Raw genomic sequence first — 18,686 nt, 5'->3', positions numbered from 1 at the left:
TTTATCTGTTGTCTGGTGTTCAGTCAATAAAATGTATGTCTGAATGAAACTGCAGTTAGAGCTTAAGAAACTTACTAAATCAAGAAAGCTCAACTCTGTCTGGCCAATGAAATTCTGATTGTTAATTGTGTGAAATTCTCTCATACCAGACAGGAAGATGCCATTGTATCATTATTCTGAGATACCAAGATGTGCACGCAAATTTGTTGATTTGTTAAATGTAAAAGAACTAACATGGAGGAATGCACGATGCATTTACACCGAAGGATGGGTTTGAGACACACTCAATCATCTACAACAGTAGGAAATGAAATAATTTTTTAAAATCAAGATACAAACACCTATAGCTTGGAAAAACTAGCTTGAAATAATCAGGATACAGTTAAGCATACCAGTACCTATCAGAGGGACGAAAATTAAAAATAAAAAAAAGTGTTCAAGTTAATATCATCTTATAGCTTAGTTAGCTTCAAGAGCTCAATTAACTGCTGAACAAAAAGTATACAGGGTAGCTTAAAGGAAAGATTATAGAGGCTGAGGTTTTAGCCTCTGCCTGGAAAAGGAGATCATGTTTGGATACAAATCAGTTACAGGCTGAAGGTAGGAGACAAGGAATCCATAGCTTCCATTGTCCTAAAAAACATGGATTCAAATGGGAAACAACCTCCAGAGGATCCCAAAGTTAGCAATTGGACCCAATCCCACTTCTATAATTTAGTCTCAAAACAGTGATAGTGATTGAACCTCTGAGGAAGAACCTCGGGCCAGTGGTTTTAGCTGGGGGAAGGGTAATTATGAGGCTATTAGGAGAGAATTAGGAAACATAGGTTGGACTAGGAGATTACAGGGATTGGGAACGTCCGAAATGTGGAGTTTTTTCAAGGAGCAGCTACTGCGAGTCTGTGATAGGTATGTCCCTGTCAGGCAAGGAGGAATTGGTAAGGCTAGGGAACCGTGGTGCACCAAAAAAGTTGATTCGCTGGTTAAAAAGAAAAAGGAGGCTTATGTTCGGATGAGACGTGAGCACTCGGATAGTGCACTAGAGAGCTTTAGATTGGCTAGGAGGGAGTTGAAGAGCGAGCTAAGAAGGGCTAAAAGAGGACATGAGAAGACTTTGGCTGATAGGGTTAAGGAGAATCCTAAGGCGTTCTATAGGTATGTCAAGAACAGAAGGTTGGTTAGGGCAAGGTTAGGGCCAGTTATAGACGGCAGAGGGAAGTTATGTGTGGAACCGGAGGAGATTGGTGAAGCATTGAACCAATATTTCTCTTCGGTGTTCACGCAGGGGGACATGGATATAGCTGAGGAGGACACTGGGTTGCAGGGGAGTAGAATTGACAGTGTTACAGTTGATAAGGAGGATGTGATGGATATTCTGGAGGGTCTGAAAATAGATAAGTCCCCTGGTCCGGATGGGATTTACCCCAGGATTCTCTGGGAGGCAAGAGAAGTGATTGCAGAGCCTCTGGCTCTGATCTTCAGGTCGTCGTTGGCCTCTGGTATAGTACCAGATGATTGGAGGTTAGCGAATGTTGTCCCATTGTTTAAGAAGGGGAACAGAGACTTCCCCGGGAATTATAGACCGGTGAGTCTCACTTCTGTTGTGGGAAAGGTTTTGGAAAAAATTATTAGGGATAGGATTTATAGTTATTTGGAGAGTAATGAGTTGATTGGAGATAGTCAGCATGGTTTTGTGGCGGGTAGGTCGTGCCTTACTAACCTTATTGAGTTTTTTGAGAAAGTGACCAAAGAGGTGGATGGGGGTAAGGCAGTGGACGTGGTGTATATGGATTTTAGTAAGGCGTTTGATAAGGTTCACCATGGTAGGCTTCTGCACAAAATGCAGATGTATGGGATTGGGGGTGATCTAGGGAACTGGATTAGGAATTGGCTAGCGGATAGGAGACAGAGGGTAGTGGTTGACGGTAAATATTCATCATGGAGTTCGGTTACAAGTGGTGTGCCTCAGGGATCTGTGTTGGGGCCACTGCTGTTTGTGATTTTTATTAATGATCTGGATGAGGGTATAGTTGGGTGGATCAGTAAATTTGCTGATGATACCAAAGTCGGAGGTGTGGTAGATAGTGAAGAAGGGTGTCATAGTTTGCAGGAAGACTTAGACAGGTTGCAGAGCTGGGCCGAGAGGTGGCGGATGGAGTTTAATGCAGAGAAATGTGAGGTAATTCACTTTGGTAGGAATAACAGATGTGTTGAGTATAGGGCTAACGGGAAGACTTTGAATAGTGTGGAGGAGCAGAGGGATCTAGGTGTATGTGTACATAGATCCCTGAAAGTTGGGAATCAAGTAGATAAGGTTGTTAAGAAGGCTTACAGTGTCTTGGCGTTTATTGGTAGGGGGATTGAATTTAGGAGTCGTAGCGTCATGTTGCAACTGTACACAACTCTGGTGCGGCCGCACTTGGAGTATTGTGTGCAGTTCTGGTCCCCACATTACAGGAAGGATGTGGAGGCTTTGGAGAGGGTGCAGAGGAGGTTTACCAGGATGTTGCCTGGTATGGAGGGGAGATCCTATGAGGAGAGGCTGAGGGATTTGGGGTTGTTTTCGCTGGAAAGAAGGCGGCTAAGAGGGGATCTTATTGAAACATATAAGATGATTAGAGGTTTAGATAGGGTGGATAGTGATAGCCTTTTTCCTCTGATGGAAAAATCTAGCACGAGGGGGCATGGCTTTAAACTAAGGGGGGGTAGTTATAGGACAGATGTCAGGGGTAGGTTCTTTACCCAGAGGGTGGTGGGGGATTGGAATGCCCTGCCTGCTGCAGTTGTAAATGCACCTAGTTTGGGGGCGTTTAAGAGGTCTGTGGATAGGTTTATGGACGAAAAGGGATTGGTTTAGGTTAGTGGGTCACTGTTGTTTTTTTTTTAACTGGTCGGCGCAACATCGTGGGCCGAAGGGCCTGTTCTGCGCTGTAATGTTCTATGTTCTATGTTGTTCTATGAAGAGGGTTTTATTGTAATGGGGAAGAAATCCTGCAGGAGAGATCCAAAGAAAGATTGGGAGGCCAAAATGATTTTGCTAAGCCATCCTCTAGGCAGTTACGAAACATTAAACTGGATATGGAATTAATAGAAATCAACTAAAGTTATCTATCACACTTAACGGGAAAAATTTAAAACACAATGTAAAAGATTTCAATACAAATTAAGGCGGCATGGTGGCACAATGGTTAGCACTGTTGCCTCACAGTGCAAGGGACCCGGCTTGGATCATTATCTGCGTGGAGTGTCTCCATGGGTTTCCTCCTGTTTCCTCCCACAGTCCAAAGATGTGTGGGTTCAGTTGATCGTCCATGCTAAATTGGCCCAAGTTTTGGAGGGATTAGCAGAATAAATGTGGGGTAAATAGGGTGGGTAGTTGTCAGTGCAGGCTCAGTGGCCTCCTTCTGTATTGTAGGGGTTCTATGATAAGGTTAATGGCAACAGGTGATATACTGACTAACTGTGTCTAATGCTGCTAAGCAGCATTAACTATGGATTTGCCGAAATATAAATGCTGATGGGGATCATTCGGAGACAAATGTATATTTAGCTGCACTGAATCAACAGCACTGGACATTATAAAACCTAGCAGAGACAAAACTGCTTAAATCAAACTGAATATTAAAACAAATTGCGCTGCTGAACCAAGGTGGAAAATGCACACAGTCAATAATTTTTAAAATCTGAGATTATCAGAACCAAACAAAACAAATATATAGACCACACCAATGGGAAATAAAACAAGCTTTGCTATGGCTGTGGATCTATGAGTAGTGATAAGTGCGAGGTGATTCGTTTTGTAGATAAATTTGAATGCGGATTACAGGGTCAATGACAGGGTTCTGAGGAATGTGGAGGAACAGAGAGGTCTTGGGGTTCATATCCACAAATCTCTGAAGGCTGCCACTCAAGTGGATAGAGCCGTAAAGAAGGCCTATAGTATGTTAGCGTTTATTAACAGGGTTTGAGTTTAGGAGTCTTGGGGTTATGCTGCAACCGTATAGGACTTTGCTGAGACCACATTTGGAATATTATGTGCAGTTCTGGTTACCTCACTATAAGAAGGATGTGGAAGCATTGGACAGAGTGCAGAGGAGAATTATCAGGATGGTTTGGAGGGTAGGCCTTATGAGGAAAGGTTAAGGGAGCTAGGGCTTTTCTGTTTAGAGTGGAAGAGGATGAGAGGCGACTTAAGAGGTTTATAAGATGATGAGGGAGATAGAGTGGACGTTCAGAGACTATTTCCTCGGGTGGATGTAGCTGTTACTAGGGGGCATAACTATAAGGTTCATGGTGGGAGATTTAGGAGGGATGTCCAAGGTAGGTTCTTCACTCAGAGTGTGGAATAGACAGCCTGCTGTGGTAGTGGAGTCGGACACTTTAGGAACTGCCAAGCGGTTATTGGATAGGCACATGGAGCACAGCAGAATGATCGGGAGTGGGATAGCTTGATCTTGGTTTCAGACAAAGCTCAGCACAACACCGAGGGCTGAAGGGCCTGTACTGTGCTGTACTGTACTATGTAATATGTAGAAATTATAGATAGAAAATACAAATCAAGAAGGTAGGCTATTGTAAGGAAGGTACAGTAAGAAGTCTCACAACACCAGGTTAAAGTCCAACAGGTTTATTTGGTAGCACAAGCCACTAGCTTTCGGAGCACTGCCCCTTCATCAGGTGAGTGGGAGTTCAGTTCACAAATAAGGCATATAAAGACACAAACTCAATTTACAAAGTAATGGTTGGAATGCGAGTCTTTACAGGTAATCAAGTCTTAAAGGTACAGACAATGTGAGTGGAGGGGGGCAGGGGGTTAAGCACAGGTTAAAGAGACATGCAGTCTCCAGCCAGGACAGTTAGTGAGATTTTGCAAGCCCAGGCAAGCCGTGGGGGTTACAGATAGTATGACATGAACCCAAGGTCCCAGTTGAGGCCATCCTCATGTGTGCCGAACTTGGCTATCAGTCTCTATGTCTATTATCAAATAAATCGGTTGGACTAAAACCTGGCGTTGTCAGACTTTTGACTGCATCAGTCTCTACTCAATGACTCTGCGCTGTCGTGTGTTGTGAAGGCCGCCTTTGATAGTGCTTACCTGAAGATCAGAGGCCGAATGCCCGTGACCCCTGAAGTGTTTCCCAACAGGAAGGGAACACTCTTGCCTCGTGTTTGATTCATTCATCTGTTGTCGTAGCGTCTGCATGGTCTCCCCAGTGTACCATGCCTCGGGACATCCTTTCCTGCAGCATATCAGGGAGACAACTTCGGCCAAGTTGCAAGTGTATGTACGGTGTACCTGGTGGATGGTGTTCCAGGTGAGATGATGGCACCTGTGTCAATGATCTGGTACATCTTGCAGAGGTTGGTGTGGCAGGGTTGTGTCATGATCACTGTTCTCCTTAAGGTTGCGTAGTTTGCTGCAGACAATGGTCTGTTTGAGGTTGTACGGTTGTTTGAAGGCAAGAAGTGGGGGTGTGAGGATGGCCTTGGCGATCTTCATCAATGACATGTTGAAGGCTCCGGAGAAGATGTCAAAGTTTCTCCACTCCGGGGAAGTACTGGACGACGAAGGGTGCTCTGTCCGCCATGTCCTGTGTTTGTCTTCTGAAGAGGTCACTGCGGTTTTGCACTGTGGCACATCAGAACTGTTGATCGATATGCCGAGCACCACATTCTGTTCTAATGAGGGCATCTTTCAGTGTCTGGAGGTGTCTATTGCAATCCTCCTCATCTGAGCAGATCCTGTGTATACAGAGGGCTTGTCCATACGGATGGCTTCTTTAACATGTTTAGGGCGGAAGCTGGAGAACTGGAGCATCGTGAGGTTATCCATGGGCTTGCGGTAGTGAGTGAGGTGACTGCCCTTGATGGAGTTGCGTGTATCCAAGAATGCAGCCTATGGGCTGATGGTGGATGGAACTTGAGTATACAGAGGGCTTGTCTATAGAGGATGGCGGGACACGGCAACACGGCTGACAGAGTACCCTTCGTCGTCCAGTACTTCCCCAGAGCGGAGAAGCTATGACATCTTCTCCGGACAGTTCAACATGTCATCAAAGAAAATGAACATCTTGCCAAGGCCATCTTCACATTCCCACTTCTTGCCTTCAAACAACTGCACAACTTCAAACAGACCATTGTCCGCAGCAAGTTACCCAGCCTTCAGGAGAACAGTGACCACAACACCACACAACCTTGCCACAGCAACCTCTGCAAGACATGCCGAGATCATCAACATGGATGCCATCAACTCATGTGAGAACACCATCCACCAGGTACATACACTTGCAACTCAGCCGTTATCTACCTGATAAGCTGCAGGAAAGGATGTCCTGAGGCATGGTACATTGGGGAGACCATGCAGACACCACAGCAACTGACGAATGAACACCACTCGACAATCACCAGCCAAGAGCGTTCTCTTCCTGTTGGTGAACACTTCAGCGGTCACGGGCATTCAGCCTCTGATCTTCGGATAAGTGTTCTCCAAGGCGGCCTTCACAATACACGACAACGCAGAGTCGCTGAGCAAAGACTGATAGCCAAGTTCCACACACGAGGACAGCCTCAACCAGGATCTTGGGTTCATGTCACACTATCTGTAACCCCCACAACTTGCCTGGGCTTGCAAAATCTCACTGAATGTCCTGGCTGGAGACAATACACATCTCTTTAACCTATGCTTAACTCCCCCCTCTCCACTCGCATTGTCTGTACCTTATAGACTTGATTACCTGTAAAGACTTGCATTCCAACCATTATCTTGTGAATTGAGTTTGTGTCTTCATACACCCTGTTTGTGAACAGAACTCTCACTCACCTGAAGAGGCTGTGCTCCGAAAGCTTGTGGCTTGTGCTACCAAATAAACCTGTTGGATTTTAACCTGGTGTTGTGAGACTTCTTACTGTGCCTACCCCAGTCCAATATCAGCATCTCCACATTATTGAAAGGAAGCCAGGATTACTGGTCTAAAGTGTATAAAACATCATTCAGAGGCAGGCAAAAGATAAAATAAGGAACATATGTTGAGTGAGTTACAGATCGTCTAACAAGTGCTTGAGATTCAAGCAAGACAAAGACATGACAAATAAATCGACATAAGTTAAGCGAGGGCAATATATCAACTGTACCTGACAGAACTCAGTTTCTCTGCATCACCGAAACTCTTTGATTCTCGTGGATCATCTGATTGTTTTGTGAGGTGGGTTGTGTCTGACGTACTGAAATGCAACTCAGTCTGAGAAGACCCAGTCTTTAAATCTCCTGTCTCAGTACCATCTTTATCCTCCCCACAATCGGCATTTGCTCTTCACATTCTAAATCAATACAACTAGGTTTACTGCTCCCATCATGCTGATCATGCCCCACAGTTGTGCCTGAGATTTTCACAGCCTCCACTCCTCTTGTTGCTTTTAACCTGTTTTTGCCTGCTGATGTTGTGAACCGATCATGATTCCAGTCTCCATCCCTTTTCCTGCAGTCGTTATATTTATTTTTAGCTATCTGGACAAACACTGAATCACAATTGTCACCCTGCAAATTTGTGTCCAGTTTATCTATTCTCTTGAAAGGATTTCTTAATAAAGCTGTGGATGTGGGCAACTGTAGGTGTCCCAGCTTGTTCCTTGCAGACACAGAGAGCTTAGCCCCTTTAAATAAATAGCTTGAAGAGGGCGACTTCAAAACACAACTTCCATATTGTCTTATCTTCCCATTTTCCAGTTTTCATTCACAGTTTTCTTCACAAAGTTGCACAACTGGGGCTCTGGAGAAACCTGGTTAATAGCCATCAGACACTCCTGCAGAAGATGATCAGAAGAACCCTGCGATTTCCACTTGTTAGGTCTGGGCACCTCATCAGGGCTTGCTGCAGATCTCTTCCCAAACAGCCTAACCGGACAAAGATTTTCACAATCACTAAATGAATCCTGTCTCTTAGTCTTGCCAGTAACACTGCAACCTCGAACTGGATTCATATTTTCAGCATTCGCAGTGTTTGAGAAAAGCTGAACTTTAACTCTAGTACGTTCCCTTGACCGGCTCAATCTGGAGCGACAAGTGCGGGAACTGGGTGTAGTCACCACACTGGGATCCAGTAACTTGGACTGTGCTACAATTTCACTAGCTGGTGTTTCAGGAACAATATAATTATCTGCTATAGTCACTGGTGATTCGGGAACCACACCATCATCAGTTTTCTTCAGAATGGATTCCATCCAATCTTCTTCACCATCACTGATAGTCACTGGAACGGTGCTGCATTTCCACTCAGATTCAGCTGTACTAGGGCAATGTCGAACCTCAGTGAGAGGCATTTTCTTCACTGACAATGAACACTATAACAGGGGGTGGGGGAGAGAAATTTTCACATTTTAGTTGAAAGAAAGCATCCAGTACTATAATATACAAAACATAATATATGCTTAAGACATGTTCAGTATTGTCCAAAAAATGAAAAGGGTGAGGAGGGGGGTGGGGGGGAGAGCGAGGTGGTGGGGGAGGGGGCATTGCACGTGAGGGCAGAGCAGAGCATGCGGGGGGGGGGTGGTCTGAGCGTGTGTGCGGGGCAGAGCGTGCGTGTGGGGCAGAGCGTGCGGGGGGGGGAGGGGCAGAGCGTGCGGGGGGGAGCGCAGAGCGTGCAGGGGGAGGGTGGGGGCAGAGTGTGCAGGGGGAGGGTGGGGGGCAGAGCGTGCAGGGGAGGGTGGGGGCAGAGCGTGCAGGGGGAGGGTGGGGGGCAGAGCGCGCAGGGGGCAGAGCGCGCAGGGGAGGGTGGGGGGCAGAGCGTGCAGAGGGCAGAGTGTGCAGGGGAGGTGGGGGGCAGAGCGTGCAGAGGGCAGAGTGTGCAGGGGGAGGGTGGGGGGCAGAGCGTGCAGGGGGAGGGTGGGGGGCAGAGCGTGCAGGGGGAGGGTGGGGGGACAGAGTGTGCAGGGGGAGGGTGGGGGGCAGAGCGTGGGGAGGGCAGAGCGTGCAGGGGGAGGGTGGGAGGGCAGAGCGTGCGTGGGGAGGGCAGAGCGTGCAGGGGGAGGGTGGGGGGGGGCAGAGCACGCAGGGGGAGGGTGGGGGGGGCAGAGCGCGCAGGGGGAGGGTGGGGGGGGGCAGAGCGCGCAGGGGGAGGGTGGGGGGGGGCAGAGCGCGCAGGGGGAGGGTGGGGGGGGCAGAGCGCGCAGGGGGAGGGTGGGGGGGGGCAGAGGCGCAGGGGAGGGTGGGGGGGGGCAGAGCGCGCAGGGGAGGGTGGGGGGGGGCAGAGCGCGCAGGGGGAGGGGGGGGGGCAGAGCGCGCAGGGGGAGGGTGGGGGGGGGGCAGAGCGCGCAGGGGGAGGGTGGGGGGGGGGGGCAGAGCGCGCAGGGGGAGGGTGGGGGGGGGGCAGAGCGCGCAGGGGGAGGGTGGGGGGGGGGCAGAGCGCGCAGGGGGAGGGTGGGGGGGGGCAGAGAGCGGCAGGGGAGGGGAGGGTGGGGGGGGGCAGAGCGCGCAGGGGGAGGGTGGGGGGGGCAGAGCGTGCAGGGGGAGGGTGGGGGGGGGGCAGAGCGCGCAGGGGGAGGGTGGGGGGACAGAGCGTGCAGGGGGAGGGTGGGGGGCATAGCATCTGGGGGGGTGGGGGTCTGAGCGTGTGTGCGGGGGTTGGAGGGCAGAGTGTGCAGGTGGGGTGTGGGGGACAGGGCGTGCGGGGGGGGCACGGCGTGCAGGGGGTGGGGGGCATTGCATGCGGGGGGCAGATCAGAGCATGCGGCGGGGGGGGGGTGTGGGGGGCAGAGTGTGTAGGGGGAGGGTGGGGGGCACGGCATTGCATGCGAGGGGGGGTGTGGGGCGGCAGAGCGTGCAGGGGGCCGGGGGGGGGGGTGTGGGGGTCAGAGCGCGCGGGGGGGGGGGGGGGGGTCACAGCGTGCAGGGGGTCTCTCTCTCTCTCTGTCTCACCCGCCGCCCGCGCGCCAACACGGCACCAACGGACAAACAGCCCGCCCGCCGCCAGCCACACCCACTCCCAATACGCACTGCGCGCCCAACCAACGTGCTGGGGCGGGGCTTCCCACTGGGCGTGGCTTCGGTTTGTGGGCGTGGTTTGTGTCCAGGTGAGGTCTGCTGTCCAGTTGCGGCCATTCCGATCCGGGACGGACACTTGGGGCCGGGTAGGGTCAGTCAGGATCCGGCACCTCCTTTCCCCAGTGGGCCAGACCATTGGCTGATCATCCTGTAGCACACAAAGGTGGCCATCAGCGTCGTTGGACATGTTTTTTCCCCCCTTGCACCTATGAACACAGTCCACTCTTGACCCCAAATGAAGGGGAAAATGGCTTCGGTGATTGCCACATTACAGGACTGGGGAAATGGGCCAGACCTAGGCCATGTACGCCAAGTCTCACCACGACCAAGCTTGGGCTGGTGATGAGAAACGCCCTCCCCTTCAGATCATTCCTGTGTGCCCAGAGGCTCACCCCATCTGAACATTTCCCTCAAGGTGACTGTGTTTTGGAAGAGACTGTTTGCCCACTTCCCCGTGGAATGTGCAAAGAAGGTCTGGAGAGAGAGATGAGGTGGTTTATTGTTGAGCAGCTTCGTGACGCAGGATTCTGTGCTCTCAGGGATGTTCCCAGGGACGCACACCAAGACTAACATCAACTGCTACTGGAAGATCATCAACTTAGTGAAAGATGCTCTTTGGTCTGACTGAATTGTCCACGACCGACTGGCTGGCACATTCCAAGTCCCAGACCCCATGCTGAGGGGCGAACTCGAGCTTGTGACAACTACTGCAGGGACACATCAGGCAAAGGTTATTGACCATAGCATTTCTTTGACTGTATTGAAGCACCTCAGAGTGACCCAAGATGGCACCAGAGTGAGGCAACTCCTTGCGAGCTTTGCCCAACATACATTATACTTTTAACTTTTACTCTCGTTCTAAGTTTTTGAAATTCTAAGCCAACTCTTTTAAACTCTCTAACAATCATAGAAAGAATCATAGAATTCTCCAGTGCAGAATGAGGCCATTCGGCCCATTGAGACTGCACTGACCACAATCCCACCCAGGTCCTATCCCCGTAATCCCAAACATTTGCCCTAGATTGTCCCCCTGACAATATAGCATAGCTAATCAACCTTCCTCCTGGGAGAAGCACCTGGAAGAAACCCATGCAGACATGGGTAGAATGTGCAAACTCCACACAGACAGTGTCCCAAGCCAGGAATCGAACCTGGGTCTCTGGTGCTGTGACGCAGCAGTGCTAACCCGCTGTGCCCCCAATTCAATCTCTTACAGATTTGGCGATCCTTAGGGACTCCTGACAAAGACCAGCTGACTATTTGTGACCTGTGGCCGGTGCTGCAGCCCTGGGGGCCTTCACTTCCCCAGCCCCCCCAACAACCGAGACTCCACCTCTGAGACTGGGGCCTGCACTCCTCTGCTCCCACCGACTGGGACTCAACCGCTGGGGCTGGGGCCTTCCTCCCCTCTGTCTCCCACCGACCCAGTGGCCAGAGCAGCAAGTGTGAAGCTGGCGCCTCCACTTAATCAGCCTACAATTATTATAACCCAGAGAGCTGTGACTTCCTGCAGGCCCCATCTACTCCCCTGCCCTCCCCCTCCTCAGTTACAATCGACCCACACTCCTTAAAATTAATTCCCTTCTTAAAAATCACCAACACACTAGAACATAGAACATTACAGCGCAGAACAGGCCCTTCAGCCCACAATGTTGCGCCGACCTGTTAAAAAACAATGACCCTCTAACCTAAACCAAACCCTCACCATCCATAAACCTATCTACTGATCTCTTAAACGCCCCCAAACTAGGCGCATTTACAACTGCAGCAGGCAGGGCATTCCAATCCCTCACCACCCTCTGGGTAAAGAACCTACCCCTGACATCCATCCTATAACTACCACCCCTTAATTTAAAGCTATGCCCCCTCGTGCTAGCTTTCTCCATCCGAGGAAAAAGGCTATCACTGTCCACCCTATCTAAACCTCTAATCATCTTATATGTTTCAATAAGGTCCCCTTGTAGCCGCCTTCTTTCCAACGAAAACAACCTCAAATCTCTCAGTCTCTCCTCATAGGACCTCCCCTCCATACCAGGCAACATCCTGGTAAACTCTTTTAAATTTATTTGCAGGTCGCAAGTGTTACAAGAGGTATGTAAAGAATCTGAATATTTTTGCACTTTGTGTGATGGCCATTTTGGAATGTTTGTAATGTTCTTGCAAACTGATGTCACTTTCTGTCTCAGCCCTGATGTCTCAATGAGAGATAGTAGGAGCAAATCAGACAGCACTCTCGCTTCTGATTCAGCATTCATGCCAACTCCTAAACCTAGGCTGACAGAGTATTGGGGTACTGAGGGAGTGCCGCACTGTCAGAGGGTCAGTGCTGAGTGAGTGCTGCACTGTCAGAGGGTCAGTACTGAGCGAGTGCTGCACTGTCGGAGGGTCAGTGCTGAGGGAGTGCTGCACTGTCAGAGGGTCAGTGCTGAGGGAGTGCCGCACTGTCAGAGGGTCAGTGCTGAGGGAGCACCGCACTGTCAGAGGGTCAGTGCTGAGGGAGTGCTGGACTGTCAGAGGGTCAGTACTGAGCGAGTGCCGCACTGTCAGAGGATCAGTGCTGAGGGAGTGCCGTACTGTCAGAGGGTCAGTACTGAGCGAGTGCCGCACTGTCAGAGGGTCAGTGCTGAGGGAGTGCCGCACTGTCAGAGGGTCAGTGCTGAGGGAGTGCCGCACTGTCAGAGGGTCAGTGCTGAGGGAGTGCCGCACTGTCAGAGGGTCAGTGCTGAGGGTGTGCCGCACTGTCAGAAGGTCAGTGCTGAGGGAGTGCCGCACTGTCAGAGGGTCAGTGCTGAGGGAGTGCCGCACTGTCAGAGGGTCAGTGCTGAGGGAGTGCTGCACTGTCAGAGGGTCAGTACTGAGGGATTGCCGCACTGTCACAGGGTCAGTACTGAGGGAGTGCCGCACTGTCAGAGGGTCAGTACTGAGGGAGTGCTGCACTGTCACAGGGTCAGTACTGAGGGAGTGCCGCACTGTCAGAGGGTCAGTACTGAGGGAGTGCCGCACTGTCACAGGGTCAGTACTGAGGGAGTGCCGCACTGTCAGATATGTGGCAGGGGTGGGGGGTGGTTGGAGTGGGGGTGCCAAACAGCAATTGACAGTCACCCTGGCATTACAGCTACCAGATTTGACTCACCCATTCCATATTTATTGCCACAATAACAGGACCTACTGCGCAGCTGAAATGACCCTCAGCAACATGGAGTCCAAAAGCTTATTATTCCAGTAACAATCAGCAGTGGCTGCAGGGTTGACCAGATGCATACAAGCTCTGGACTATGTGGGTAAGTGACTACAACACTGAGGGTAGTGATTCTACTGAACATACCCGGGTACTAATCCTGTACACGGGAAGGCTGAAGACTGTGTCTGATGCCAGGAGGGCTCAACAGGGAAGTTTACTACTCCCCGCAAATGGGAGGATTGCTGTAGTCAGGGACGATGGAAACAGCCTAGCGGGTAAAACTGTGGAGTTTGCACATTCTCCCCATATCTGCGTGGGTTTCCTTTAACTGCTCCATTTCCTCCCACAGTCCAAAGATGCGGGTTAGGTGGCTTGGCCGTGCTAAATTATCACTTAGTATAGGGGGGACAAGCTAAGGTAAAGGCATGGGGTTATGGGTATAAGGCCTAGGTGGATTGTGGTTGGAGCTGGGAAGTAAAATAAAAGCTACTCTCAGTGATGAGAATTACAAAATGATGTGTGGGTTAGGTTGGTTGGCCATGCTAACATTGCCCCTTAGTGTCTAGGGATGTGTAGGTTATATGTAATATGTAGGGATATGGGAGTAGGATCTGGGTGGGATTGTGTTCGGTGCAGACTCGATGGGCCGAAGGGCCTCTTTCTGCACTGTAGGATTCTATGTTCTATCTATTTAAAACTATGGGACTATCTTAAATACCTAACTTGTTCAGAAACGTACTTCAAGGAAGGAAGTGTACAGTTTTTACCTGACTTTATGTGACTCCAGACCGAGAGTAATGTGCTTTCACTGTCCTCTAGCAAGTCACTTGGTTGGACTGAACTACTGCAGAGAAGAATACAAATAAATATATTCCCAAGGACTGACTGATCGAGCTGACCTGACCCCTCAAGAATGTTCTCCTCGTGTCTGCATGGGTTTCCTCCGGATGCTCCGGTTTCTTCCCACAGTCCAAAGATGTGCCAAGAACAGTGCCAGGCAGACTTAAGATTGAGGTGCCAACTTGGTGATGCTACAACACAGCTAGTCTGCATGCTAGACAGTGGAACAGTATGCAATGGAGCCAGGTCATCCTATAACCAACAGTTCAAAACTTTGCAGTTGTCACATTCAGTTGTAAATGATGTTGGCAATTGAACAACTAACAGAAAGCTCCCCAAATAGCCTCACATTCAGTGATTGAAGAGCACAGCACATTAGTACAAAAGACAGAAGCTGAAGCATTTGTAACCATCTTCAGCCAGAAATGCCAAGCAGCTGATCCATCTCCACCTGAGATCTCCAGCATCACAGATTCCAATCTGCAGCCAATATATACTCCACATATAAAGAAATGACTGAAGGACTGAATACAGAAAAGAACATGGGCCCCCTGAAAGTAGCTCCACCTCTTAGCCAAGCTGTTTCTGTAAAGATACAACATGGGCATTTGCCTGACAATGTGCAAAATTGACCACATATGTCCACATCATACACGGCATGATTTCACATGGTTAACAATGCTGCCTCATAGCGCCAGGGACCCAGGTTCAATTCCAACCTTGGGTCACCATCTGTGTGGAGTCTGCACATTCTCCCCGTGTCTCCATGGGTTTCCTCCCACACTCCAAAGACATGCAGGTTAGGTTGATTGATCATGCTAAATTGTTCCTTAATGTCAGGGGGATTAGCAGGGTAAATGTGTGGGAATGGGGCCTGGGTGGTACAGACTTGATGGGCTGAATGGCCTCCTTCTGTACTGTAGGGATTCTATGAATCAATTTTCGATGTAAAGTGTTGTTGACAGTACTATAACACAGCACTTGCTCAGTAATGACCTGCGTTTTCAATGCAATGTTTTGAGTTCTATCGGTATTATTTGGCTCTTGCTCTCATTATTGCCTTGGACCAAACATGGACAAAAGAGCTGAACTCCAGAGGTGAGGTGAGAATGACTGCCCTGAACATCAAGGCATCAAGACTGAATGTGGCATCAAGGAACCTTAGCAAAACCGGAGTCAGGGGAAACCAAGGAGAAACTCTCTATCTGGAAGATGATAAGCTTGATGGAGGCCCATCATGGGTAAAACTGGCAGATGGAATTTAATATGGGGAAGTGTGAGGATGTAGACTTTGAACACAAGATTTATCAAAACATTTTCCAAATAATGAAAAGCCAGGAACAGGAAAGGAGCACAACTCATTAATACTAGCAGACAAGTACAAAAGATATGAAGGACCAATGGGATGTGCCTGTCACTGCTGTGCTTGCTGACTTATATTGGCTACCAGTCAAGCAGTGTCTTGATTTGAAAATTCTAATCCTCATTTTCAAATCCCTCTCTGGTCTCTCTCTTCCCTACCTCTGTAATTTGCTGCAGCCCCAGAACCCTCAGATATCTATTTGCATTCTTTGAATCCTGCCTCTTGTGCATTCTCAGTTATAATTGCTGCATCACTGGTGGCTGGGCTTCCAATTGATTGAGTCCCAAGCTTTGCAATTCCCTCCTTCCACCTCACTTTCCTCCTTTGACACACTCCTTAATATGTACTTCCATGACCAAACTTTTGGTGATATGACCAAATGTCTCATGTGGCTTAGTCATACTTTGTTCAGTAATGCTTCTGTGAAGTGTCTTGGGATGTTCCAGTAAGTGAAGTGCACTACAAGTTAGTGTTAACAACACTAAGTGGGCTACGATACTGTTACTATCAGCCCCCAGGTGGGTTCCTCAAGAGTTATCAATCCTGCCAAGCCCCCTTGATTTGTCACTATCTGCCAGGAATATGTGGCTCAGTGTCTTTCTTCAACCCACTCTCTGTTGGTAGCAACAAAGGTTTAATTTAACAAGATTCTCTTTCCTAGAACAACATATATGTTTAAGAAATGAGCCAAAACAACCTGGCTTTCATGAATTAAGATAGAATAAGTTTATGAACTACAAAAAGACAGGGTGAGAATTGGTAACATCTACATATATACAGATTAGAAATAAATAAAAAGTCATACAGGAAATCTTTGAGTTGCTGATGAGATGTAGTCAATGCAATTTCTTTCAGTAAAGTTGGCTTCTGCTGACTCTGTGGTCCAGACATCTTTAGCCCAACCGAGGGATTTCAGTTCCTTTTCTCAATCATTGTATTGCCTTTACACGTGTAGTAACTTCTAGCTACTGGGAGTGCATGCTCTTGGCAGGCAAGCAGTCTAATTTTATCTCCTACACGTGTACAAGAGTCAAGAGCAGTCTGTGTTCATTTGTCTGGGCCAAGACCTTGAGACAAGATAGTCATTATATCTGTGTCTGACTGAGATGGTAATCAGACTTTACAAGTATCTCAAATTGCCTGGACCCACAGGAAAGGTGTCCCATTGTTCCAAAGAGATCTGCTGCACCCATTCCAGTTAGTGGCTAACGATGCGGTCATCAGCCATCTTCAGTGTCCCTAGTCCACTTTTAAAAATACAACTCAAATCCTTTTAAAGTCCAAATTTTCTACATATCATGCCCAAGTTTTTTTTTAATTGTAGTAACAATACAAACAGATGCAAATTATGCCAGTCATATGAAGCTTCATTTGGACCCTATCTAGAGAAATATGTTCACTTCTGGATACTACACCTCAAAACTATTGCCAGATTGATACTGGAGGACAGTGGTTAGCACTGCTGCCTCAAAGTGCCAGGCATGTGGGTTTGATTCCCGTCTTGGGTGTCTATCTGTGTGAAGTCTGCAAGTTCTCCCTGTGTCTGCATGGGTTTTCTCCCATACTCCAAAGATGTGCAGGTTATGTGGATTGGCCATACTAGATATGCAAGGTTACGAGGGCAGGGGACACTCTTTCAGACAGTTAATGTAGACTTGATGGGCTGGGTTCGATTCCTGGCTTGGGTCAGCATGTGTGTAGTTTGCATGTTCTCCCTGGGTCTGTGTGGATTTCCTCCAGTTTCCTCCTAGTCTGAAAGATGTGTGGGTTAGATGGATCGGCTATGCTAAATTCTACCTCAGTGTCAGGGGAACTAGCTAGGATAAATGCATGGGGTTATGGGGATAGGGCCTGGCTGGGGTTGTGGTTGATGCATTCTTGATGGACCAAATGGCCTCCTTCTCACTGTATGATTCTATGACTCAATGAGTGGCCTCCTTCTGCACTGTAGGTTCTCTGGAGCTAAATGGATTAAATTGTGAAGACAGGTTACATATAGAAGATTAAAATGTGATAGTATTGAGCTGTTTTACGATTAAGGAGTTGATAGGGTAGATAGAAAAACTTCCTCTAATAGGAGGGACAGAAGATGACGGTTATAATTTTAAAATGAGGACTAGGCCAATCAGGGACGATGCCATAAAACACAAGGTCAATTGCAGATACTGACGCTTCTGATACAGGGTAAGTTTGAAACTTTGAAAGCAAAAATCAATTTTCATTCGATAACATTAAGTTTTATAATAAAAGCAAATTACTGCAGATGCTGGAATCTGAAACCAAAAGAAAAATGCTGGAAAATCTCAACAAGGCTGGCAGCATTTGTAAAGAGAGAAAAGAGCTTTGACAAAGGATAAACTGGACTTGAAATGTCAGCCCTGTTCTCTCCTTAGATGCTTCCAGACCTGAAATTTTCCAGCAATTTTTCTTTTCGTTTAAGTTTTATGAACAGTGACAGGTGAATCAGACATGAACAAAGCAAGCAGTGTAATGGGTATAAGGGCACAAGTGACCTATTCTGATGTTTTTCCTGTCCCATTCCTGATACAGGGTGTCCACTCTAGGTTTCAAGCAAGTCTGCCCCTCTCTGATAGTCAACCCCATAGGACATTCCCTTCACTACACGTTTCTCTTCCTCTCCATTTAGAGGAATTTATCAGTCCAAACTGTCTCCTGCTAGCTTGGATTTGTGGCTATATTCAAGGAATGGTAATTGTATTTCTTTTTTTCATTCCCATTTTATCTGACTGATGTCCAATCCCAGTTCAGGTCATTCCAGAGACTTGAGTTCATTGTTTTTTTAAAACTGTGCCACATATGCGTGTTAAAATTGCTTTTGATTCCTTCTTCAGTCTGTATCCCTAAAGCAATCTTCTCTACACACATTGGCAGTGTTTACAGAACACTGTCAACATGTCACACTGACCTCAGGGCACACAATGGAGTCACAGCCCTCCAATCTGTACTATCAACAATTTAAGACCAAAACACAAGTACAGAGTAGTACACAGAAGTTACAACACACAATCAGTCCATGTCAACATTTATTCTCCAACAATAGCCCTAATCACAACATTACCACATTCTGTACCCACATCCCTTCATCCACCAATCCAATCTAATCTTCAGTTTTGACAATTACTGCAACACTGACCCCTCATTGCACATGAATTCCCTAATTATGACCATAGGCTATATTAATTCAGACTGCTAGAATTTCTACATATTTCTGACATTCAAGTGCATCGTCAAGGAATTGATAT

The 18,686-nt window shown here is 48.2% G+C and overlaps 1 protein-coding gene across 1 annotated transcript in view; it reads right to left on the bottom strand.

Annotated features, from left to right (window-relative positions):
• The window catches only part of dna2 (DNA replication helicase/nuclease 2), an 80,916-nt gene extending 72,584 nt beyond the window's left edge, over positions 1-8,332 (bottom strand). The window contains 3 exon segments of the mRNA XM_080205237.1: positions 7,132-7,306; positions 7,309-7,728; positions 7,731-8,332. Coding sequence (XP_080061363.1) covers positions 7,132-7,306; positions 7,309-7,728; positions 7,731-8,316 — 1,181 coding nt within the window. The 5' untranslated portion in view covers positions 8,317-8,332.
• Between the last annotated feature and the right edge of the window lie 10,354 nt (positions 8,333-18,686).

This window comes from Carcharhinus amblyrhynchos, chromosome 17, assembly GCF_965287045.1.
Source record: "Carcharhinus amblyrhynchos chromosome 17, sCarAmb.v2.hapA, whole genome shotgun sequence".
NCBI classification, from domain to species: Eukaryota; Metazoa; Chordata; class Chondrichthyes; order Carcharhiniformes; family Carcharhinidae; genus Carcharhinus; species Carcharhinus amblyrhynchos.
Note: the sequence above shows the minus strand (reverse complement) of the source record. Positions and strands in the feature narration are given on the sequence as shown.